General features: G+C 42.7%; 1 protein-coding gene across 1 annotated transcript in view; it reads right to left on the bottom strand.

The window, feature by feature from the left end:
• impg2a (interphotoreceptor matrix proteoglycan 2a) overlaps positions 1-27,310 on the bottom strand; it is a 66,421-nt gene that overhangs the window by 37,949 nt on the left and 1,162 nt on the right. Inside the window, exons 3-9 of the mRNA XM_080203501.1 lie at positions 25,548-25,769; positions 22,081-22,247; positions 16,029-16,060; positions 15,858-15,881; positions 15,566-15,624; positions 14,507-14,547; positions 7,322-7,471 (exon numbers count right to left, since the gene is read on the bottom strand). Of these exons, the coding sequence (XP_080059627.1) occupies positions 7,322-7,471; positions 14,507-14,547; positions 15,566-15,624; positions 15,858-15,881; positions 16,029-16,060; positions 22,081-22,247; positions 25,548-25,769 (695 nt within the window). The remainder of the gene's footprint in view (positions 1-7,321; positions 7,472-14,506; positions 14,548-15,565; positions 15,625-15,857; positions 15,882-16,028; positions 16,061-22,080; positions 22,248-25,547; positions 25,770-27,310) is intronic.

Here is a 27,310-nt window from a genome sequence, read left to right as displayed (position 1 = left end):
GTCGCAAAAACCCAGCCTGCAGGTGCAGCAGGTGGTCAGGAAGGCGAATGGGATGCTGGCCTTCATAGCGAGGGGGATTGAATATAAAAGTAGGGAGGTCTTGCTGCAGCTGTATAGGGCATTGGTGAGGCCGCAGCTGGAGTACTGTGTGCAGTTTTGGGCGCCGCACCTGCGCAAGGATATTTTGGCCTTGGAGGGAGTGCAGAGGAGGTTTACTAGGCTGATACCGGAGTTGAGGGGGTTGAGCTATGAGGAGAGGCTGAATAAACTAGGCTTGTACTCGTTAGAGTTTAGAAGAATGAGGGGAGATCTCATTGAGACGTATAAGATGATGAATGGGATGGATAGGATAGAGGTGGAAAGACTCTTCCCGCTCAAAAAAGACAGTAGGACTAGGGGGCACAGCCTCAAGATAAAGGGGGGGCAGTTCAGAACGGAGTTGAGGAGGAACTTCTTCACTCAAAGGGTGGTGAATCTCTGGAATTCTCTGCCCGTTGAAGTGGTGGAGGCTGCCTCGCTAAATATTTTTAAGAAGCGGGTTGATGGGTTTTTGATAAGAGAGGGGATTAAGGGTTATGGGGAGAGGGCGGGAAAGTGGAACTGAGCCACGACAGATCAGCCATGATCTTATTGAATGGCGGGGCAGGCTCGAAGGGCCAGATGGCCTACTCCTGCTCCTATTTCTTATGTTCTTATGTTCTTATGTTATGAAGTGTTATGACTCAACCACGTTTTCAGGCAATGAGTTCCAGACTTCCACCACCCTGTGAGTGAAAAAGTTTCTCCTCAACTCCCTTCTTAGCTTTCTATCTCATACCATAAATCTATGCCCCCTGGTTATTGACCCCTCTACTAATGGAAAAAGTGCCTTCCTATGCTCCTCATAATCTTATACACCTCTATCAGGTCCCCTCTCAACATTCGCGAATTCAAGGAAACTGGTCCCAGTTTATTCAAGCTTTCCTCATACTGGGCAAGACGACAGCTCAGTGACTATCGCTGATAGCTGTGCAGACACATGGATTTGGGCCGGTGTCTGTGGGAGTTTGCGCATTCTCCCCGTGCTTGCGTGGGTTTTCTCTGGGTGCTCTGGTTTCCTCCCACACCCCAAAGATGTGCTGTTAGGCTGATTGGCAGGAATAAATTGTCCCTAAATGAGTTTTCCCTCAATCTGGATGGCCATAAAACATTAGATAGGGGTCATGGGTAGAGAGGTGGTGTTGAGATGGCAGCGTGGGCTCGTTGGGCCGAAGGGCCTGTTTCCCAGGCTGATTTTGTTCTTTGTTCTTTGTTCTAGCTCAGCCTGTCCAGCTCTGGCAGCACCCTGGTAAACCTCCTCCGCACCTTCTCCAGTGCAATCACATCCTTCTTATAATGTGATGACCAGAGCTGCACAGAGTATTCCAGTTATGGCCTGACCAGTGTTTTATACAGTTCCAGCATGATCGTCCTGCTCTTGTACGCGAGGTCTCGGCCAATAAAGGCAAATATTCCATATGCCTTCCTAACCGACCTATCTATCTGCCCTGTCACTTTCAGGGATCTATGGATGTGCTCTGTGGATTTGACATTGATGCCAAATAGATAATATCCAATTGTCACTTTCAAGCCATTTTCATAGATACGTAAATGTTTACAGCAGAGAAGGAGGCCATTCGGCCTAGCATGTCCATGCTGGTCTACAAAGATCTGACAATACTAATCCCATTTTCCAGCAGTTGGCCCATAGACGTGGAGCTTATGATCCTACTACATTGTTTCAGATGTTTATCTGTGCCAGAGATCAAATGACTTATTTTACAATGTGGATAAAGAAAACAAGTCTGATCAAATTCATCTTTTCTGAGCCGGCATTCCAGTCACAAACATGCTTGTGTTGGCTGACAGCTGAAATGGAAAAAAATGGAAATGAAAGCAGTCATTTGAGTCAACACGCAACAAGTTTGTGGCCTTGTTCCATATTCATTGAAGTCTATTCAGGGAAAACAATTCTTTTGCTTGTACAGAGCTTGATTGTTGCTGAAGAAAGATATTTGCCAAAGCTTTTGTCTTGTACTCATCAGAATAATCGCAAAAATACCAAGATCAGAAGAAACAGCAACTTTATATGGATGAGAAGAGAGTGCTGATTGGTTGGTAAATGGACTCTAACTGGTGGAGCATTACCATGGGGAATGCACCAGTTGATGGTGGCTCACAGTTAACTACCAAGAATTGTTTGAAATTTAAAGCAGGCATTTTGACTCTGATTGGTCAAGGGATTGTCCTGAGGAATGAACAAATGAATGGCTATCACTTATTTTGATCAGCTGAAACGGGTGCAATGTGTGTACTTGTGTATCAATTCATAATATTAGTAACAGTTCATGCAAATATGCTGCACTGCAACCTGACCTCCAAGCTCGGCAGTGTAATTCTGAGCACACTGAGGGTTATTTAGCAAATGTTGTCCAATTGCAGAATCACATCTAATGTTGAACAACTGTGGTTTTGAGTTTTGCAAGCACAAGTTGATTGGCTACAGTCTGTACATTGCTTGTTGTGAGCAGCGGAAGGGATATGCTGTTTGATATGATGGACCAGTCTTTAGGGATGCATTACCTGCATACCAAGCTTAAAATTCATATACCACATTAATCACAATTTTATCTGAAGAGACATTAACAACCCTACCATGGGATGCAAAGAGCAAATTCAAGGAGAGCTATACAAAGATCATCTGCATTCCAAAACGCAAGTTTGTCAACTCGATTCTCCTCGTCAACTGGGAAAAAGAGGCCAGTAACCTTCCTGTCAATTCTGAGACATTTAATCTCAGCGACCCAGACAAGGACTACACATCCCTTGTCAAAGTCACTATGGAGAGATGACAATCAGGTGACAAGACCTCAAGCTTGTGGAACCAGCTATATTGCCTTGCTCCACTATAGATTCAGTCAGCTGTTTACCATCCTGCAAGCAGTCTCACAGAAAAGGAGCTATCTGCCCAGGTCTGAATATTAGGTCCCATCTATACTGTTTCTGCTGGAACGTCTGTGCCAACAAGACTGATTCATTTCTGCATGTCTACCCCCACCTGTGAAGTCAACAACAGTGGAAAAATTGAATTAACCAGCGTTGGTTTTCAACCTGCTAACTTCTGTGAAGGAACGTCTCATTGGATTTTGATTCTGGTGTCTGGAATCCATACGAAACATTGGTCGTGATTCTCCCAATGTGACCCACAACTTTTCTGGTGGGTTACAGTGGGAGGTGAGCATCGCCAGCCTTGTACCGGAATTTGTGCATCTGCCAGGAATGCATGCTTATTTCCCAGAGCCAGGGAACAGTTGCCGGTCAGACCACGCTCAAACCTGGTGGGAAGAGGCAAATCATTCGAATGTGTTTTAAATGTATTTTAAATATGTTTAGCAGTTCATTATCAGGAAATTTCAGGTCCCGATCGAATCTCCCATCCCACCAGGAGTACTTCATTCTGTTTACACTAGTTCACCGTGTTTGGGGAGCCAGTGGGGACCCCGCCAGAATGAAGGGGTGGCAATCGGGGCCCCCCAGGGGGTTGGGCAGTGGGGGAGTGGTGCTCCCTGGGCATGGGCATCCTGGCAGTGCTAGCCTGTGCCCCTGGCACTGCCCAAGGGACAAAGTGCCCATGCCCAGGGGGCACCTTGGCACTGCCCATGAGTATTGGGCAGTGCCAAGGGGTTGGGGCCTATTGTGGGCAGGGCCTAGGACTGATCAGTGGGATCGGGGGTGGGGGGGGGGTCGCACTGCCACTCTGCAGACAGTATCAGTCTGGGATGGAGGGAGGGCAGCAAATTGGGCAGGATGGGGGGGTGGTAAGCCAGGGTGAGGGGTTCTGACTCTGGGAGGAGGTCAGCAGGGGTGGAGTCTGCCAGGGTGAGGGGTCGGGGGTATCATCATTGCTGGACTAGACATCGGGGTGCTCTGGGGCGGCGGGGGGTCAGGGCTGGGCCGGGAATTGTTGTGGGGGCCACGATCGGGCCATGGAGGGAGCTGGAGGGACAGCACTGCGGTGGTCCCGGGCTGGCCAGCGATTGGGGAATCTGACTGATCGGGATCACTCCCGATCCCGAATTCCAGAACTGTCAGACTGCGGCACTAATAGGCCCCATCGCCCCGGGTTTTTAATGATATTCACAACTGGGACGTCTGCAGTGCACAGAGTGGGGAGATTCAGATGAGAAGCTGAACTGAGAAAACAGTCCGGATTTAGAACCGTTTTCCTGCCAATTTAGCACTTTTGGGAGAATCGCAGCCATCATTTCCATTCTTTGTGGTCTCTGCACTATAAATCTTTATTTTCTCTACGCTTTTTACTGTACTGCAAGTGGGGAAACATTGTAGCCTCCCTTCTGCATTCTGAATGTGTCCAAATAAACTAACCCTTTGAGTTCATCCTACCTTGAGTTTGCTTTGAGGTTATTAATATAAAAATTGGATCACACCAAAACTGAGGGGTTGGGATATACTCAATTTCGATTCTGGTGTCTAGAATCCACGGGAAACATTGGTCGTGATTCTCCCAACGCCACCCTGGTGAGTTACAGTGGGAGGTGAGAGCCACTGGCCTTGTACTGGGATTTGCATATGTGCCAGGAATGTATGCGCATCTTCCAGAGCCAGGGAACAGTCACCAGTCAGACCACGCTCGAAGCTGGTGGGAAGACTGGCAAGTCATTCGAATCTGTTTTAAATGTATTTTAAATATGTTTAGCATTTCATTATTGGGAACTTTCAGGTCTGGGGGCGAGGGGGTGGGGGGGACAGGGGCATGCCGAGATACTGGCTGCATCTGGGGAGAGAAATGTTGGATCTGATCGAGGGGGGGTACCAGCTCCGAATGGGGGCGGGCAGATGGAATGGTTGTGGGGGGGAATGGGGGTACAAATGCTGATTCTGACCAAGGAGGACGTTGAAGGAGATGGTGAATGTCAGCTCCGATTGGGATATGGGGGGAGCCGTCCATAGTGAGACCGCCATAGTCGGGGGGAGTGGAGGTCACTGCTTGGTCTGACCAGGGACCCTTTTAAACATGGTGTCCCAATCTCACTGCGGCCGGGTTTTGCCAGGGTGTTGAGGCCCTACCTCCGCCATTTGACGTATAAAACACCCTTTTTTGTGGCAGTGTGTAGTAATGTCTAGAGGAAACGCACCACTTTTCTCAAGGCAAGATTTCGCCCAGAGTCTTAAGTTTTGTCCTTTTACTATTTTTGGCACGTCATGCTTTATCTGTTGATTTAGTTTTAGATTTGTGCTCCTTTTCCCTTCCCATAATGGTCTGTTTATCATATCCCATTTCAGTACCATTTAAACTGAAGGCAGAGTTTTCCCGATAGTAATCCTTAAGTGTTTGTGATATTTTGAAGAAGAACAGAGGAGCGATGTATGCAAATAAACCTGTACAATATCAATCAAACTAAACCCACCATTACCTCCCAACTCACTTACTTGGAATGGGCAGAGAATGGTGGCTCCATTGCCTGTACTTCATACACACATGCTGTGGAAAAATTGTGCTGTGTTACAACTGACCCCCAGCCATACTCTGCTCTAGGCATGGGATTACCAGTGACTGCCCAGATCACCATGAGACAGGAGAGTCCAAGATGTTCCCACCAGCAAACAGCACCTTGGTAAATGTTACCTCCAGCCATATTATTGTTGATATGATTGTATTCCATTCTCCCTTTTGACCTGCATGGCAGTGGCCCAATGGCACTAATGAAATTTGTATGGACTGGACTAACTCTCAATTTGATCACTAGTTATACTGAAGTTCCATATTGGAGCCCAATATGTCAGCAGCAATCCATGCACCATGGCTGGCCTTAAGGAACTCTGCCAGTGAAGGGTGCACTGCAGATGCCCAAAGAGTTGGCCGATACTCCTTACAGTGTTGTGAATCCACTGGTCAAACTGCACATCGTGAGGTGTGAAGTACTCTTGTTGTTCCAGAAACCACAAAAAGATATGCAGGTTAGGTTGATTGGCCATTCTAAATTGCCCCTTAGTGTCAGGGGGATTAGCAGGTAAATACTTGGGGTTATGGAGATAAGGCCTGAGTGGAATTGTTGTCGGTGCAGACTTGATGGATTGAATGGCCTCCTTCTGCACTGTAGGGATTCGATGATTCTCTATGATTCTAAAAGCGAAGCTTGACAGGTTCACATTCCTGAGTGCTGCAACCAAGGATGGATGAAAACTGACCTTTTGGACAACAAGGTCCTGGGACATTACTTGTCCATTTCTTGGTGCCACTCCTCTACCATTTCCTTTCCTAATTCCCTGGTGTGGATTACCTGAGCTGTTACTTGCACCGGTAGCACCAGCAGAGTAAGTACTACAGTGATTGTAAAACCTCTCATATCCAGAAAATACCAACTGCAAATTCTGGAAACTTGTCCATGAGTTCTTCTTCATGTTAATTCTGAATCAAAGGACTCAATTTCCATCAACCAAATGGAACAAAATAAATGTGTCAAAAAGTTGGATTAAATGGCTTTAACTAATGTGGATTTATAGGGATTCAAGCTTATAAACACAGCTCGCATCTACACAGTTCAAGCAAGGAATCCCACTTCTGATATAATGTAAAGCCAATATTAAAGATAAGAAAGGAAACCATAATGTCTAACTCAACAGGAAATTTTCTCACCAAAGGCAGATTTGAAGTTTCTGTCAGGAGTCACACTTTTCCAAGTATATACAAAATAAAGAGACCAGCCCAAGATCAGCCCAAGAACCATTAGTTTAATTGAACCAGAGCAACACTGCAATTGCCTTAAAGGGATGCACAGAATTCGACACATCATTTCTGTATGAAATATAATATTCTTATTCTTTTAGAATAAACCGTACCCCGATCTACATGAGCTCTGTCATGGCAGATCTACAAATTTTGACCGTTGTTCTGTGCAACACACATTTATTCTCATCTCATATCGATATATAACTGATTCTCTTGCTGATCATAGCTAACTGCATCTCATAAATTTTAGTGCTTGTATTTACATGGCTCACATTTTTCAATCTTCTAACCTGATCACAAAATGCCTCTTTTTTTAATATCTTCTATAAAGCTTTGATCTTACCTTAGTCAGAAGTCTCACGGGTTTATGTGGTATCAAGAGCTTTCGGAGCGCTGCTCCTTCATCAGGTGAGGTTGTCTCACCTGATGAAGGAACAGCGCTCTGAAAGCTTGTTATATCAAATAAGCCCTTTGGACTTTAACCTGGTGTTGAGAGACCTCTTACTGTGCCCACCCTAGTCCAAAGCCAGCATTTCCACATCTTGATCTTACCTTGGCATTGACATAATCAGCTAGTTTCTGGTAATCCATTGTAGAGGGGTCAGAGAGTTCCTCTGTGTAGTTCTTCCCTGCAAGCTGGATGGTGAATTCCAGCATTTGATCTGACAGCTTCTTTGTAACATGCTCAATGTCACTGGGGGTCTGTGAGGAATCAGAAATAAATTACTAAAACACTCAAAGACAATTCATCTTGACCTGGCCTAAATTAGCTCAACTCATTCCACTCGTAAATTCATTTCTGATATTAAAAACATTACAAAGAGGGCACTGTGATGGAGGAGAATGGGATCTAAACATTTCTACAGTGGGGCAAGCCCAGTGACATTCAAGACCTTAGAGGGAACTGGACAATGGAGACAGTTAATACACTGTATTTTGTTCTCTGGAACCTGGAGTTAGTCCAACACAAGGTTAAGGAATGAAAGTCCTTCCTTTTTGGGCACCAATGTGAAATAGCTTTGAAGCAAACTTATTCAAATCCCAGTGAATATAGGCCACTTAATACAAATGTGCCTTTTAATCTGTTATTAGTTCTGAGAAACAGTGTGAATGTCATGGAAAATGAATACTCCTTGCTCTTGCCAGCATATGATAATATTGCACATGATAATTCAAATGGAATATTTAGTTAGTATTTTGAACTGGTTTGATCGCTGTGTTACGAACATATGACATAGAAGCAGGAGTAGACCATTCAATCTATTGAGACTGCTCCATTGCATTGAAACAGATCATGGCTAATGATCTAGCTCTATGTTATTTTTCTCCACTATCTCCGTGTCCCTTGATCTCATTAGTCTCCAGAATACTATCAACTTTTGTCAATGATTGCACTTTCACAGCCCTCTGGGGCAGAGATCTCCAATGTTTCACCACCCACTGAGTGAAGAAATTTCTCCTCATTGCAGTCCTAAATGTCTTGTTGCTTATTCTGAGATTGTGTCCCCAAGGTCTAGACTCATCGGCAAAGAGAAATGTCCAATTCACATCTACCCTGACTTGCCCTGTAAGAATTTTGTACGTTTCAGTAAGATCACCTTTCATTGTCCAAAATTCTAAAGAATACAGGTCCAGTTTCCTCAAATTCTTTTCATTAGACAAGCCTGCCATTAAAGGATTAGTCTGGTGAGCCTCAGTTTCACTCACTCTTTGGCAGTCATGTCCTTCCCTAGATAAAGGGAAATGAGTTGTAAACAACCCTCCAGGTGCATTCTTACCAAGTCTCTATATAATTGGAGAAAATCTCCTCACAATGAAGGCCAACATACCATTTGCTGCACCTGCATGCTAGCTTTCAGTGACTCAGGAACAAGGGCACCGAGGTCACTTTGAACACCCACGCTACCCAGACTCTGCATTTAAGGAATGCTCCACCTTTTTGCTATTCTACCAAACTAGATAACTTCACACTTATTCACGTTATATTCTATATGCCATGTTCTTGTCCATTCTCTTAGCCTGTCCAAATCCCCTTGAAGCCACCTTTCATCCTCTTTATATCTCACATTCCCAACTAGTTTTGTGTCATCAGTAAATTTGGAGATGTTACATTTGGTCCCCACATCCAAATCATTTTTATAAACTGTGAACAGCTGTGGCCCCAACACTGATCTTTGTGGTACCCAACTGGTAAAGCCTACCATCCTGAAAATGATCTGCTTATTCCCATTCTCTGTTTTCTGTTTATTTTTCAATTCTCAATTGATGACAGTTTTATGCTGTTGAAAAAGGCAGTGGGAGGGTGCTGGTTAGAGCTTGCCTATCGTTTACATTACCTTTTCATTTGTTCCCTTTTTTTCCAATGGTATAAAACCCATCACATTTCTACCTCTCTCCAGTTCCGAGGAAGGATTGTACAGGACTCGAAATGTTAACTCTGTTCCTCTCTCCAAAGATACTGCCGGACTTGCTGAGGTTTTCCTGCATTTTCTGATTATATTTCAGATCTCCAGAATTTGTGGTATTTTGTTTTTATTATAGTTACTCATTGCACTTGCCTAGCATTAGGTTCCTGGAATTACCAGGTTAGCCATAAGGTTATTTGAATTTCACAGGTATATTTGAGCAATAATACTTGCAGTGGTGGTGCGTTACAGTTCACTCAGGGAGTCTGTGTTGCTGTGGCAACAAGGACTTTTACATGCCTGGAGGGATGGTGGAAGCTCCAACCTTCTTTCCATCACAAGACTGACCAGGTATCTCTTCTGATCTTAGTATCTGCTAGTTCGGTTGGGAGGAGTTTCAAGTTGATACTCATCCTAGTTGGCTGTGTAATGAACACATCTTCCATGCCCATTAGGTTCAAGGGTAGGTCTTGAGCCTAGAAGTTTCTGGCTTAGAGAAAGGCAAATTATCCACTGCATCACAAAATCTCCATAATAATACATGTACATGTATGCTATGGCAGCACCGTAGCACAGTAGTTAGCACTGCCACCACACAGCACCAGCGCCCCGGGCTCAATTCCGGGTGACTTCCAGAGTCAGCACGTTCTCCTTGTGTCTGCATGGGTTTCCTCCAGGTGCCCCAGTTTCCTCCCACGCTCCTAAGATGTGCAAGTTAGGTTGGCCATGCTAAAGTGTCCCTTATTGTCAGGGGGTTTAACAGGGTAAATACATTGGGGTTATGGGAATAGGGCCTGGGTGGGATAGTTATTGGTGTAGGCACGATGGGCCGAATGGCCTTTTTCTATACTGTAGAGATTCTATGATCCCATTTGCCCACTCAACTGAAGATAAACTGAATTAAAGAACAAGGAGGTTCACATAAAATCCTTTGCTTCGTCTGCATTATCGTATTTCAGCTGATTTTTGAAATTTCTTTTTAAATAATGAATCTTGAGCATTGAACAATTGTTTTTAAAAGTATGTTCAGTCTTAGAAAGTTTCACAAACACTCAGTTAACTTTGAACTTGCTGCCACCCCCATATTATGTGAATGACTAATTATTGATGTTAATTCAACTCCCTCATACTGTTTCACACGTTCTCTCAATCTTTGTCATGACTTCTCAGTAATTAAATATATTCAAAACTTTCAGGAAAGATTGGGCAAAGCTGATGATGCCTCTCTCACTACATATTTGAAGTGTATTCAAATGTTATGTCAGTCACTAATATGACAAAAGGCTTTAAATCGTGGATTGCAATCTCTTGCTGCCTAACACTGCTACTAATAAACTGAGGAACAAGGTCCAAATTCCAGATGCAAATTAGCTTCTTGCTTTAGAAGGCCCATTACAGGAAACTTGGTCCCTGGGCAGGCTCTAAGATGATGTACCTCAAGATACCAGAGACTCCACCTCAGTCAGAGGAAATAGCAATGGTGGTATTATCACTGAAGTAGTGGTATTGTCACTGAACTAGTAATCCAGGGACCCAGGGTACTGCTCTAGAGAAACCGGGTTCAAATCCCACTACATTAGATGGTGAAATTTGAATTCAAAATAAAAAAATTCAAAAATTACAAGCCTAATGAAGAACTTGTAACCATTGTCAACTATAGTAAAAACCTATCTGGTTCACTAATGTCCTTTAGCAAAAAGAAATTTGCCATCCTTACTTGGTGTGACCTACATGTGACTTCAGAGCCACAACAATGTGGTTGACTCTGAACTGTCACTCAGTTCAAGGGCAATTAGGGACGGGCAATAAATGCTGGCCTTGCCAGTGACACCCACATCCCATGAAATAACAATTAAAAAAAACACATCTCCTTAATGGATGGGAAAGGTTCATGAGGGCACAAGGTAGGGATTTTAAAAATGGAAACAAGGAAGAGATTGCATTTTTCCCTTTGAAATTATCAATTAAAAATGAAATGTAAGGATCAGCGCTAAAACAGCTTAAATCTTTTGTCAGAATTACTACCAAACCGCACCACAACTTCATCCAACACACACAAATTCTTAACTCATGCCTCAAGAACAACAAAAGAGAAAATAAAGGAAGTGATCTCATTTGAGTCAAAACTCTTTGGAAAAGAAAAAAAGAAAAAAAGGAAAAAAGGAAACTTGACTGCAGAATTGTAAGCAAAGTAAAACTGAATTATTCATTTTGGAAATGGAGAAAAAGAACAAAAACATATACAAGGTTCAATTTTTCAGACATAGCACTGATCTTATAGAGGTCTATAAAATAATGAGGGACACAGATGAGGTAGATAGTCAACATCTTTCCGAAAGGTAGGGGAGTCTAAAATAGAGCCCACAGGTTTAAGGTGAGAGGGGAGAGATGCAAAAGGGTCCAGAGGGGCATTTTTTTCCACACAGAGGGTGGTGAATATCGGGAATCAGCTGCCAAAGATAGTAGCAGAGGCAGGTACAATTTTGTCTTTTAAAAAGCATTTAGACAGTTACATGGGTAAGATTGATGTAGAGGGATATGGGCCAAACGCTGGCAATTGGGACTAGCTTAGTGGTAAAAACTGGGCGGCATGGACAAGTTGAGCTGAAGGACCTGTTTCCATGCTGTAAACCTCTATGACTCTATGGCTCTACGAGCTGGAAAATGTGCAATAATGGCACAATGTGGCCAGACAGCATACTAAAAAATTCTCAGACACAGTACAGGAGGCCAAGTCCATAAGGCAGACAGAGATCCAATTCCCAGAGGGGATCAGCAGGTCTTCCAGACAGAGATGATGAAGGCAGTGAGAACAGAGAGTCACTGTAGTCAAGGCCAGCAGTCTAACCCTGAAGACCTGGATTCAGAGTGGCAAGATGACTTCACATGAGCGATCAAGGTTAGCAAGTGCATTTTCAAATGCCAAATGATTGAATATTAATTGTATTACATCGAATGCAGGTGTTGTGTATTAACTGCTAATCCATTTGAATTCCTATAAATAACAGGGACAGAAACTGTAGTTGCTAGGTTAGGAGGTGTATGTTTGCAATGAGTAACTGTAAATGTATACAAAATATACATGTAGAACTCAAGTTCTAAGCTTCACCACAGGCAACAATTACAATGAATGGGTGGCACAGTTGCACAGTGGTTAGCACTGCTACCTCACAGTTCCAGGGACCTGGATTTGTTCCCCAGCTTGGGTCACTGCCTTTGTGCAGTTTGCATGTTCTTCCTGTGTCTGTGTGGGTTTTGCCTAGGTGCTCCAATTTCCTCCCACTGTCCAAAGATGTGCGGGTTAGGTGCATTGGCCATGCTAAATTGCCCCTTAATGTCCTGGGGTGCGAGGATTAGAGAAATTAGTAGGGTAAATATGTGGGATTACGCGGATAGGGCCTGAGTGAGACTGTTATTGATGCACACTAGAATGGCTTTCTTCTGCAGTGTAGGGTTCCTATGAACAATCACTACAACTGAAGCACTAGCTCACAACTGCTCAGTTCATAAACCTTTTTTTCATTATTTGTTCATGTGATGGGGGAGGAGCTGAGAAGACCTGCATCGCATGTCCATGTCTAACTGTCCTTGGGAAGGTAGTGCTGAACCACATTCTTGAATCTCTGAAGTCCATGTGCTGTAGACATACCCATAGCACTGTGAGGAAGGGAGTTCCATAATTTTGAGGAGTAATGATGAAGAACAATGATATAGTTTCAAATCAAAACGATAATGATGTGAATGGAAGATTGCATGTGCTGCCTTTCTGCCAGAAGTGTCAGGTTTGGAAGGTGCTGTTAAAGGAGTCCTTTATGCAGCTTACGGATCTTATCCACTGCAGCAACTGTGTGCCAGTGATGGAGAGACTCAATGTTTAAGGTGGTGGAGAGAGTGTCAGTTGAATCAGGTAGAAAATGTTGAGTGTTGTTGAAAATGTACTCATCCAGGCAAGTGAAAAGTATCACCCTCCTGGTCTACACCTTATAATTAATGGACAGGCCTTGGGGAATCAAGAGATGAACCACTTATTACAAAGTGCCAAGCCTCTGGCTCATTCTCAAAACCATATTATTTACGTGACTGTTTCTGATTAATGTTTGCCATCAGGATGTTAAGAGTGGGGCTTCAGCAATGATAATTTGCTTTATAACTTGTAAATATGGTGAACAGGGTGTTCTGATCAATCCCCAGGATTATAGGTAATGTAGGTAGAGTTTGTAAGGAGAAAGTAATTACCATAAAACTCATTTCAGATGCTCACAGATGCAGGATAAAAGGCAAAACTAACAAACAAATATAGTGAAGTTTATTATGGGTCTTGGCATTTGCTTTCTGTTTCTCAATGACAAATATAACTCTGAAAAGAAGTGAAGTATAGAGTTGCAATCCACAAGGCTCTAATCTATCCTTTCTCCATTCCTAGTGCTTGATAACAGATACTCTTCCTGTGGTTTTCTGGGTGCTTATTTCGCAAGGAAAAAGACAAAATGCTGGAGATCTGAAATTAAAAACAGAAAGTGTTGGAAAAACTCAGCAGGTCTGGCAACATACGTGAAGAGGAAAACTGAGTTAACATTTTGAGTCCAACACGACTTCTATGGAACTGTGTTGGACTCAGTGTTGGACGCAGAGTGTTAACTCTGTTTCTCTCTTCACAGATGCTGTCAGATCAGTTGAGCTTTTCCAAAGCTCTGAGTTAATAAAGGGCCTCATTATAAAAATAGAAACTGTATTTGATTTCCATAACACTTAACAAAATGTTTCAAGAATTGGTCTGGAGGTTCAGATACTTTAACATTTGGCTCCTAATCAAGCAAAACATATTATTCAAATTCTCAAACCATATTTACATAAGATATTCAGCCCAACCTGTGTCTGTTAGTTGAGGAGAGTCTGGATAATTTTCAGCCAAGCCTTTAAAGAAAGCACTAGGCGAAAGCTTCATTGTAAAGGAAAGGGGAAAATGCACACTCACAAATTCATTCCTTGTGAATCACACCTTCACTAGATCACTTGTTGAGTATCAGTGATATTCTAATCGTGCAGAGTGAAGAACCGTAATCACTGTGTGAATACACTGAAGAATTACACTGAACGTTACACTGAAGAACAGTAATCTTAAGATTTTATCTGAATTTCTGCAGTATTTTAAATCTGCTAGTCATGATCCAACAAGTTAATAAGAAGTAGGAAGAGAAAAGAACACCACCAAAATGGAAGTTAGTCATCCCAACTCTCATCCAGTAATCATGTCTCCTTAAGCGCAATCAAAAGCATTTTGGTTTATGATGTAAAATGTAAACAAAGGTAAAATGTAGACAAATGGACTTACAGTGTTCTCATTTTCTTCAGCTAAGATGTCTCCATTAGCATCTGGCAATGAAATATAATGTTATTAAATACTTGGAGACTTTGCAGACTTTATTTAGACATCCTGGCTCCCTGTCTCAGTTTCCCTCAGTAGTTTGTTCCCAGATTACCGGCAGTTTAATGGTAATTAGTAATGAGCAATAAATGCTGTCCTTGGGTGCCTGCATCCCAAGAATGGATTCAATAAAATATATTTTGCAACGCTACTACCAAATTGATTGAGAAAATAACTGCAGAGGTAAAGACAAACTGTCATTTTTTCTCTGAGGTGAGCCGTGTTGAAATGTGGAGGGCTTACATTAACCCTAAGCAGATTGGTGGATCATGGACTAATACAGAACTAAAAAGATGACATTCAGCTGATCATGCCTGTGCTATCCAATTGGTCCCACTCCCCTGCTCCTTCTGTAACCTTTTCCCCTGTAAACATTTACCTTGACCGCCCAATCTGCTTCCATCACTTTTTCAGGTAGTGCGTTCCAGAATCACCACAACATGCCCAGTGAAACAAATTGGCCACGTGTCATTTCTGCTTCTTTTGACAATTATCTTAACTCTACTGCCACTGGAAACAGTGGGTTTTTTTTCAGTTAATCAATAAAAACACTTCATGATTTTTAACACTTCCATCAAATCTCTTAGCTTTCTGTATTCTAAAGAAAACAAACCTGGGTGGATCTCACCCAATTCTGACATTTTACAATTCCTTGTTTTTGTCCGCCAATTCCTTTGCAATGAAATGTAATATGCCTAATTATACAAAAAGGAAGAGAGTAGCTAAAGTAAATGTCAGTCCCTTAGAAATAGGGACAGGAGAAATTGTCATGGGGAATGAGGAAGTAGCAGAGAAACTCAACAAATATTTTGTGTCTATATTAACAGCAGAAGACACAAGTTCCATTCCAGAAATAGATAATGAGCTAGGAACTAGAAAGAGTGAGGAAATTAGAGAAATTAATATCAGCAAAGATAACATATTGGAGGAACAAATAAAAATTACTTTAATAATAAATATACAGACCTTTTCGGATGGAGTTGTTTTCAGTTGAAGGTTCACCCATAATTGTGGTTGTTTCTGGACTAGAAGGAGAATTATATCTTGTTTGACAGTTTATACAACACACAGGGGTAAGTCATGCTGTGAAATACATTGTGGCAAAGGCAACAACCAATTTCATTAATTTAAGTTAATGCTGCATTGGAAATATTTATTACTGGATATTAAGCAGTGCAATTGTGAAAATTTCAGAAAAATAGTTAATCTACAAAGCATTTCTACATGTTCTAAACTCTAATGTGAAATATAAACTTACATGCACAAGTCTTCATTACTTGAACTTGCAAAAAACAAAATGTTGTTAATTTTCCTAACTGTATTTGTAAAAGTATTTGTAAAACTAATTGTAAAATTAATTACAATTGATTTAAATATTGCAACTTAATTGCACTAACAATGAAAAATGTGTTTGTAGAAATCTACTTACCTACTGACTGTTTCGATCTGTAGAGATAATTTCTAGGGAGGAAATAAAGGTTGCATTTGAATTAGTCCAAAAATAATACAAACCATAAATTATTGGACCATTCAACAAGTGATACTGTGTTTCACAAATGGAATTTTAATTTAAACCTAATTCAGCAATTGGAAAATTCAAATTGATTGATGACAATCTCTATCACACAGCTACAATACATAAACATCCTTTTATATTCTTTAGAAAGGTAGATGGGTGGAACAAAGTTACAGTGCCTAGCGAGATGGTGGGTAATGTTACAAAGTTGGAAGTAGCTATACTGAAGATACACTGTGAGGTTTGAAATTCAGCTCTTAGTTGGTGATTTTACTTCGTCTATCTCTAGTAATAAACTGCTGCTTAACTAGGCTAAGATACACTTATACACAGTAATACATAGAATTCTGCAGTGCAAAAGGAGGCCATTCGGTCCATTGAATTTGCACCAACCACAATCCCACCCTATCCCCATAGCCCTATACATTTACCCTAGCTAGTCCCCCTGATACTAAGCGGCAATTTAGCATTGCCAATCCACCTAGCCTGCACATTTTTGGACTGTGGGTGGAAACTAGTGCCAAAAGAATATATATTTATCCTGAATTCTCCTCCCCTCCTTTCTCAATACAGTAATAATGCTGCATTGCCATTCCACAACCTCACCAAAGTGGCCATTCTGCACACAAAACTTGTCAGTGAACTGCAGGAGGCTAATTCACTCTGGCAGGCATCACAGACCACTACCCTGACTCTGTGCTCAACTAATATCCAGGAGAAATCAATAACAGGAAATGGGAACAAAAACAGAAAATGCTGGACGAAGCTCTGACGAAGGAGCAACTAAACTTGAAACTTTGAATCTACTCTCTCCCCGTAGGTGTTGTCAGACCTGCTGAGATTTTCCAGTTTTTCTGTTTTTGTTGCAGATTCCAGCATTCACATTTTGCCTTTATTATTGGAAACTGGAACTTTGGCTAATTCCGCGCCCCCCCCCCCCACCCCCCCAACTTCCCCATCCCTCCTCTCATTGTGCCAAGGGCAATTATATCATTACTATTGTCCTGGCTGGGGTTAACTAACATCTATTTCAGTGGAAATCCCTTTGCTTCATCAATCTCATCTTGCATTCAGATGTTTGGCTTGAATTTATTGCTATTTTGCACTCTGCACCTCTCCTCCTCTCACAAGGAAACAAAAGCCAGCTTAAAAATTGGCAAGTCATATTGCAGCTTTATGGAACTTTCGTTAGAATGGACTTGGAATATAGTGTTCAAGTCTGGTCACCACATTAGCAGAAGGATGTGGAGGCTTTGGAGAGGGTACAGAAAAGATTTACCAGGATGCTGCCCGGTATGGAGGGCATTAGCTATGAGGAGAAGTTGGAGAAACTTGGTTTGTTCTCACTGGAATGACAGAGGTTGAAGGGTGACCTGAAAGAAGTCTACAAGATTATGAGGGGCATGGACAGAGTGAATAGTCAGAAACCTTTTCCTAGGATGGAACAGTCAGTTACCAAGGGACATAAGTTTAAGGTACGAGTGGCAAGGTTTAAAGGAGATGCATGCGGCAGATTTTTTACAGAGGGTGGTGGGTGCCTGGAAATTGCTGACAGGGGAGGTAATAGAAGCAGATATATAGTGACTTTTAAGGGACATCTTGACAAATACATGAATAGGATGGGAATAGAGGGATATGGCCTCCAGAAGGATAGAGGGTTTCAGTTCAGTCGGGCAGCATGGTTGGTGCAGGCTTGGAGGGACGAAAGGTCAGTTCCTGTGCTGTAATTTTCTTTGATTTGATTTGATTTATTATTGTCACATGTATTAACATGCAGTAAAAAGTATTGTTTCTTGCGCGATATACAGACAGAGCATACCATTCATAGAGAAGGAAACGAGAGAGTGCAGAATGTAATGTTACAGTTATAGCCAGGGTATAGAGAAAGATCAACTTAATGCAAGGTAAATCCATTCAAAAGGCTGACAGCAGCAGGGAAGAAGCTGTTCTTGAGTTGGTTAGTATGTGACCTCAGACTTTTGTTTCTTTTTCCTGAAGGAAGAAGGTAGAAGAGAGAATGTCCAGGGGTCCTTAATTATGCTGGCTGCTTTGCCAAGGCAGCGGGAAGTATAGACAGAATCAATGGATGGGAGGCTGGTTTCATGATGGATTGGGCTATATTTACAGTTTTATGTAGTACCTTGTGGTCTTGGGCAGAGCAGGAGTCATACCAAGCTGTGATACAGCCAGAAAGAATGCTTTCTATGGTGCATCTGTAAAAGTTGGTGAGAGTCGTAGTTGACATGACAAATTTCTTTAGTCTTCTGAGAAAGTAGAGGCGTTGGTGGGCTTTCTTAACTATAGTGTTGGCATGGGGGGGACCAGGACAGGTTGTTGCTGATCTGGACACCTAAAAACTTGAGGCTTCCGACCCTTTCTGCTTCGTCCCCATTGATGTAGACAGGGGCATGTTCTCCTTTACGCTTCCTGAAGTCAATGACAATCTCCTTCATTTTGTTGACATTGAGGGAGAGATTATTGTTGTCACACCAGTTCACCAGGTTCTCTATCTCATTCCTGTACTCTGTCTTGTCATTGTTTGAGATCTGACCCACTACGGTGGTGTCGTCAGCAAACTTGAAATTCGAATTGGAAGGGAATTTGGCCACACAGTCATAGGTGTATAAGGAGTAAAGTAGGGAGCTGAGAACACAGCCTTGTGGACACCAGTGTTGAGGATGATTGTGGAGGAGGTGCTGTTGCCTATCGTAACTGATGGTAGTCTGTGAGTTAAAAAGTTCAGGATCCAGTTGCAGAGGGAGGTGCCAAAGCTGAGGTCACAGAGTTTAGAGATGAGTTTTGTAGAAATAATAGTGTTGAAGGCTGAGCTGTAGTCAATAAATAGGAGTCTGACATAGGTGTCCTTGTTATCTAGGTGTTCCAGGGTTGAGTGCAGGGTCAGGAAGATGTCATTTGCTGTGGACTTGTTGTAACAACAGGCAAACTGTAGTAAATCCAGGTCATCCAGGAGGCTGGAATTGACTTGTGCCATGACTAACCTTTCGAAGAATTTCATAATGATGGATGTCAGAGCCACCAGATGATAGTCATCAAGGCACATTGCTGGGTTTTTCTTAGGCACCAGGATGATGGTCATCTTCTTGAAGCAGATAGGGACCTCAGGTTGTTGTAAAGAGAGGTTGAAGATGTCTGTGAACACCCTCTTAATGCATTGAGCTCATCAAGGAGGGTTGTGCTGCAGAGAATGATTTTGCACGACTTCACCTTGTACCCTGTTATGTCTTAGAGATCTTGCCAAAGTCGGCGGGGGTCAGTGTGACTAGACTGGGACTCTAGCTTGGTCTGGTACTATCTTCTGGCATCTTTGATGGATCTTCTTAGATCATATCTGGCTTTCTTGTATAGGTCAGCGTCGCCTGACTTGAGCGCCTCAGACCTGGACTTCAGCAAACAGTGGATATCTCTCTTCATCCTTGGTTTCCAGTTGGGGAACACACAGGTTTGATTTTTGTAGTTTGTTCTTTGCAATTGAGCACTTGGTGTTGGTTTTAGTGGTGGCTCTAATGTGGAGAACATTTGAGACACTAATAACTGTGGTGCAATTAGATTTAATGTGATCAGGATTGCCGAAAAAGGTGTTGCAAAGAACATCACAGTGATTTTAAATAATGATTTTGCATTGATATTCACTATGGAAGTCATTGTGATAGTTGCCGATAATGCAGCCTAGCACTGACTTTGAAGGCAAAATTATCAAAATTGATGCAAATACACTGTTGGATAGAATTGTTTTGCTGCATAGAATCCTACAGTGCAGAAGGAGACCACTTGGCCCATCGAGTCTGCACAGACCACAATCCCACCCAGGCCCTATCCTCATAACCCCACATATTTACCCTAGCTAGTCCCCCTGACACTAAGGGGTAATTTAGCATGGCCAATCCACCTCATCCGCACATCTTTGGACTGTGGGAGGAAACCGGAGCACCCTGAGGAAACGCACGCAGACACGGGGGGAATGTGCAATTCCGCGCAGACAGTGACCCAAGCCGGGAATCAGTCCCGGGTCCCTGGCACTGTGAGGCAGCAAGTGCTAAACACTGCGCCACCCTCCTGCCCATCTTCAGACAAACCTTCTTCCCCTTTTGGGGAATAGTGATGAGGTCACATAAGGATTCCCAAGCTGATCATCAGCCCACTGAACCATATCAGGTACACGACATCCACAGCCAACAAGTTCTGGCATGGAATATGTACTGGGAGCTTCTGATCCATAGATTGGGACACCACCACTGTGTCACAAGCTGGATAGAATCAGGAACAGGGATATTTTTTCAATAAAATAATATTATTTTAATTATGATAAAGGCAAAGAGCAATTTAATTGTCACTATCTCATATGAAATGTGGAATCCTTTTCTCTGGAAATGCCTGGCTGCTATTAAAAAGACTATTAATTGGAAGGAGCATTAAATTGAAGGGTTATTTCAGGCCAAAAAAGCTCTACTTTTATGACTCATAAGGTTACTATGAATATGGAGCTCAGTGACTCCGTATAAGGCAAATACTTCACGATGTTGCCAAACTCACTGCATGCCCATTTAGAAATAGAATGCTCTTGACATCCAAAACTCCATAAAGCAAGCATACCATAAGGATGGTGTAATACCTGTTTAGCAGAATTACAAAACCATCTGTCAAGTAAAGGCTATTTGAGAATACGGGCACTGAAGTAATTTTTTCTGATGGTGTTTAATGGGAGAGTAACCATTATACAGCGGAGGCTGTTTCTACTTTATATTTTGAAATTCTTATCATTTTCCTACAATCCTCATTGTTGGTCTAGGCAAGGAACCTAATTGCAAAACTGTCCTGACCAGGCCAGTTCTAGCATTGTAGTGAGAAAAACATTGGTCTTAGCCAGTGTTAGTCATACTCGGAACAGGTACAGAGAGAGAAAGAAGCAGAAATCAGACAAACACTTGTCAAATTCAAGCACCCTTCCAGATATATAGGTATCAATGATTAATCCTTTCTAGCTCATTCATTTGACACTCCACTGGTACCATTAAAACACCTACAAGAAGCAGCCATCTGACATCTTGAGACGGTGGACTGGAGAGGACATTATTCCAGCTGGCCACTTTCAGTAAATGAGTCAAACATTCCTATGAAATTCAGACTCTCTTGAGAAGTGTATAACCAAGTTCTTATACAAATTAAGACGGGATGTTGAGGGTATTCTGTCACATTTAAAATACTGTTTATAGACTAAAAGATGAGCATAATAGTGTGCTCTAAAGACTGGGAAACTGTTAGGTTGGATTCCTGTCTGTGTTGAGTTAGATGATCTGTGACAGGGTAGCGGTAAGGGCATTACAATTTACATTATTGTCTTTTAGTTAAAAGGAGGGGGAAGCCAGCCAACCTGTCTATTACTGATTGTCTTCTAGTGTCCCCTGCTGGAAGCACGTGTGCGCAAATGTTAAAAGGAACACAGCAGATTAATAGCACCCCCACATTCCCTGGCCAGCTCTACACCTGAGGAACAACCATTTGGATAAAGTGGTGATTGACTGGAAGTACAGGTGGAATTTTTCATCCTATCCCGCCGACAGGATCTTTCGGTTCTGCCAAAAGTGACCTCCCCCCCCCACCAACCCCCCTCCCCTCAACCCGCCGCCCCACACACTGTGGAGGGTTCCCCGGCAGAGGAATGGGCAAGCCACTCAAAACACTGTAGACACTGGCAGGACGAAAAGACCCTATGTTGAAAAGCACGGGGTGGGGTGGGAGGCAGATAATCCTACCTCACATCATACCATGAATCACCACCGTCTTATAAATCAAAGGAAATATTAAAGGGAGAAAACTGGGGGAAAATTGAAGGAAGAATTGTTAATGACAGAAAACAGAGTTAAATGACAGGGTATTAATACAATGAAATATGTTTTTTAAAATAAAGACATTAGAACGTTACTCTTCAATTATACTGGGGACTTACCTCCTTGATCAGGGTTTGGTGTTCCTCTGACTGGCTGAAGTTTTCACCAATGTCAAAAATATTTATGATTCCTTGATCACACATAGTCATCCAGGCTTGATGTTCATGACGCGCAGGTAGCCTATCCCAGAAGGTTTTGAATGCTTCCCATACTGCTTCCTGACACACTAACAAACATAAGCATTAAGTAAGACATCTGGTAACTCATATCAACCTTTCCATAAATTGTTTTTTTTTTCCAGATTGTCTAGGTATCTGATACTTGCAAAAACTTCCCCGCATGCTAAAGAATCTACAATGTAAACCGTTGACAAATTAATTAATTAACTATTTGCTTATTCGTGAGAACACATACTCTGCCTAAAGTCAGAATACTTAAGTGCAACTTGGTGACAACTAGGGATAAACAACTCCTGAGCGTGCATTTATTATTGCAAGAATTTAACTAGCTAAAGCACCAGAAGCAAGGTCCCCATTGCTTGGCTCACCTAACATTTGACTCAAATGATCATTTCTGCCATGGAGGACTTCCTCTATTCTAATCTTCAATTCTCAGCAATGACATCCTGAGGCAAACTCAATCAGATAGAAACCTCACCACTTCCCAAAAATATCATTACTAAGGCAGAATTCTCCCAAAAAATTCCTAAGTGTTGGTGAGAGTAACTGGTTTCTCCAGCATCCTCCCACATTCAGTCACTTCTTTAGAGAATTGAGAATTTTTCTGGGGGGGAAGATGGTGAGGCCTAAAGCCCCGATGAGCATGGGGCTTCAGAGCACTTGGATGCCATTCTGTGTGAGTGCCCCAATTTTAGAATGGGCAGGGAGGTCCCTCCCCCCCGAACTCCCACCCCAACTCCCCACATGGAAAGCAGCAGCATGTTCCCCCACCCCCTTCCCTGACATGGGTCACCGGCATCAGAGCATCAGCGCCCTCCTGGGGGACTCCCCCATCCACTCCCCCCGCCCCCGCCGACAACTTATCCCCATCAAAACTGCCTTCATGATTCACCACTGCACGATCTCCCTAATGCCCCCTTGTCAGAACTCCCTCCCCCTGCATAGCCCTGCCAAAATGGTCCCCACTCAGGCCCCACCTCCTTGGCACTGCCCCTGGCACAATAGCAGTACCCAACTGGCACCGCTCCAGTTACCACTGTCAGGCTGTTTGTTGGCTGTTATTGGGCATCCCTCGTGTGGCAGGTGAGCTGCTGCTAGGTGGGCACTGCCCGATGGGCACTTCTCATCCATACCCCCGACTATCCTGGGTTTCAGTTGCCTCTGAGCACCCTCCCCCCCTGCCCCCGCCCCCAGTGTGACGATCACGCCAGCTCTCTGCTAATAGTAGTGATTTTTGCCATTATCGCACTATGGCTGAAGGCCGGTGAATTCCTGTGCGCTGTGATTTGAACGGGCCAAGCGTACTTAATGCTACTTAAATATGCTAATCGTACTCGCCCCTTTATTGAGCACGACCCGGTTTGCACCATTAGGAAGGGGCCGGGAGAATTGCAAACTTCTTGTAAACTGTTTGGTGCCAGCTGCGCAACAGATATTTAGGCCCACACTATTCTCCGGGACTGGCACAGTCTACTAACGGTGCGGTAAGGTCAGAGGATATCCCCTCCTTCCATTAGACAACCGACAAATACAAGTTTGAATCCTTAGCAGGTGGTCAGTACATATCAGGATTTCCTTCACAAGTTATATAACGCATCAGTGCATAAACACCATCCTAACAGCCATAGCAGAGACACACCATGCACCGCTGAGCAGTATTCCAACGAGCTGATAGTTTACCTACGCGTCTCTGTGCCAAATGTTCCCTTAAAAATTTGCTGTGCATATTTCTTCAATATGCAGTACCTTTAAAATATTTTATCCATAATACCTCCCAAGCTGCTGTGCAGCTGTACACACACAACTTAGCAGGAATAGTTCTCCATGCCCTTTTCTCCATATATTCAACTCAATGACACCTTCCCAATCAGTGAGTCATCATTAGACTTGTCAATCAACCCAGCTACCTATTCTCTTATTAGGCTGCTAGTTTAAAGAATGGTAAGTGGGTTGTCCTATGAGGAGAGGTTGAGTAGAATGGGTTGATATTCGTTGGAGTTTAGAAGAGTAAGAGGTTGTCTCATTGAAATGTATAAAATTCCAGTTTGGATTGCCCAATTTAATGTTTTCCCTGCCAGGAGAGCCCAGAACGAGAGGGCATAATCTCATAGGTGGTCGGCCATTTGGGACTTGGTGAATATTGGAATAAAAACAGTAAGCGCTGGAAAAACAACAGCCAGTCTGTCAGCATCTTTGGAGAGAGTGTTTTGAATCCAGTGTGATTTATAGAATCATCTAATCCCTACAGTGCAGAAGAGGCCACGCAGAGAAGTTTGCATCAACTCTAACCGATTATCTCACCCAGCCCGTCTCCTGGCCCGATCCCCGTAACCCATCCACCACAACCATTCCATCGAACATACACATCTTGGGATCTCTGGACTGTGGGAGAAAACCAGAGCACCCGGAGGAAACCCACGCAGACTTGGGGAGAATGTACAATTTCCACACAGACAGTGACCCAAGGCTGGAATTGAACCCAGGTCCCTGGAGCTGTGAGACAGCGATGTTAACTACCGTGCTACCATGTCACCACCTTCTCCTTCAGAAACTCTGTCAATTTTGAAATTCTCCAGCCCAGAGAGCCATGCATGTTCTATCATTGAGTTTATTCAAAATATAAATCATATCAATCGACACAAGAACAGCTTCTTCCCTGCTGCCATTTTGAATGGACCTACCTCACATTAAGTTGATCTTTCTCTACACCCTAGCTATGACTGTAACACTACATTCTGCACTATCTCGTTTCCTTCTCTCTGAACAGTATGCTTTATCTGTCTAGCGCATAAGAAACAATACTTTTCACTGTATGCTAATACACATGACAATAATAAATCAGATCAAATCAAACCAGATAAAGTTTTGGGTACTAAGGAAATGGAGGGAAGTGGGGATAGGGCAGAAACTCTAACTCAATATAGAAGTTCAGCCCTGGGTCTGCTTGAATGGTGGGGCAGGCTCAAAGGGCAGTATAGTCTATTCCTGCTGCTTTTCTTGCTGTTATCAAAATGAATAACCGGTATCCTGGCTTAGTGAGGTCTGGCTTGAGATAATAGACACTAATCGAATCAATCTGACAGAGACTGAGTTGCAACGTTTCACAAGCTAGCTCATCTGGCTTTAATAGGCCTACAGACTTTTTTTAAAAGCTGTGAAAATGCAGTTTGTTTCAAAATACAAGACAAAAGCGTGGATCATTCCTAAATCATTTCTGTGAAGGAATAAATTTCAAAACCTCCCAAAACGTGACAGGCACTCACAGATGGGCAGAGAATTTGCACAATTTTGATAGGTCACTGATGAACGCGTGGAAAATTTTAAATAAGAAACAGGAATTTTCTTACCTCTCAGCTTGTAATATTTGAGGTAGTTGCCAATGGCCTGTGAGATAGTTTCCTCTGGACATAGTTTAACACCATTCGGAAATAAAAAGGACCGTTTGCGTCTGTAAATCAAGTCTTTTATCTGCACATCACTCTCCATCACCGGAGATTGAGCGTGGCCACGAGAAAGAGTTCTGGAGCCATTGTGAAGTCTGCTCTCATCTGAAACTGTCTTTAACACAACTGAAACAGATCGATTTTAACATTCATTACTGTTGACCAGATTTTAACAGCACTGTCCTCAACGCAGCATTTTCACACTGTTTAGGTATTTTCCAACATCTGAACACTTTACAGCCAAAGTTACTGATTCACAAAGAGAAAAGAAGCAGATGGAATATGAGAATATAAGCCTCAAAATCCATTAATGATTCTCATAAATGATTGAAATAAAAATGGAATTTGACTTTCCACTCAAAATAAGTTATAAGGAAAATGCAATTTCCCTCGCAAAAGATCTGGAAAATTTGTAGACTTCCATGTGATTAAATGCAGAACCTGGCTGAATTTATGACTGGAGAATGCCATCGCTCAATACAACCCAATTGAGGAATGCCTCAAACTCTGAGCACTGCTCCCACTTTGATAAAAATGCTTCCAACTATATCATCATTGACAACAAATTGTCCTTATTAGATTTTATAATTTATTCAATAGCTTTGAAATAAAAATGCCATGAACCTAAAATCTGAAGATTTTAGCAAAATTGCTGGGCAACACATGTTAATGCGTCAGATTTCTTGCACAGACTATAAACTTGGATTTATGAAATTAATTCAAAGAAATCAAAATGCAGATTTAATTAATTTCCACAACAGCCGGAATCCTCATGTCTGCCACAGCCAAGTATCAGTTAATCTGTCTGCTTTGGCATGGTGACATAGTGGTTAACACTGTTGCCTCGTAGCGTCAGGGACCCAGATACAATTCCCGGTTTGGGTCACTGTCTGTGCAGAGACTTCACGTTCTATCCATGTCCACATGGGTTTCCTCCCACAGTCCGAAAGACATGCTGATTAGGTGCATTGGCCATGCTAAATTCTCCCTCAGTGTACCCGGAGTGTGGCGACCAAGGGATTTTCACAGTAACTTCATTGCAGTGTGAATGTAAACCTACTTGTGACACTAATAAATTTTAAACTTTACAGCCCAGTAACAGTTAACCTGTCTACTACAGCCCAGTATCAGTTAACCTGTCTCCTACAGCTCAGTAACAGTTAACCTGTCCACTACACCCAGTAACAGTTAACCTGTCTGCTACAGCATGGTATAACTTAATCTGTCCACTACAGCCCAGTGTTAGTTAACCTGCCTGCTACAGCACAGTATCAATTAACCTGTGTGCTGCAGCGTAGTATCAGTTAACCAGTGTGCTACAGCTCAGTATCAGTTAACCTTCTGCGACAGCGCAGTATTAGTTAACCTGTCTGTTGCAGCGCAGCATTAGTTAACCTGTGTGCTACAGTCTAGTATAAGTTAACTTGTGTGCTACAGTGTAGTATCAGTTAACCTGTCTGCTACAACGCAGTATTAGTTAATCTGTGTGCTACAGTTCAGCATTAGTTAATCTGACGCTATTGCCCTCTTCAATATAGAGTGCACTTTCTTTTATTTTCATTTTCATGCTTTGATTGACTGAAATGAGAATTTTAGCAAATTTTTTGTGAGAATTAGAGGTGTACAGGATATACACATCTCAGCTTCACCCCCTGGTCTGGAGGGGG

Source organism: Carcharhinus amblyrhynchos, chromosome 15 (genome assembly GCF_965287045.1).
Source record: "Carcharhinus amblyrhynchos chromosome 15, sCarAmb.v2.hapA, whole genome shotgun sequence".
Lineage (NCBI taxonomy): Eukaryota > Metazoa > Chordata > Chondrichthyes > Carcharhiniformes > Carcharhinidae > Carcharhinus > Carcharhinus amblyrhynchos.
The sequence above is the reverse complement of the archived record's forward strand: the minus strand, read 5'-3'. Positions and strand labels throughout refer to the sequence as shown.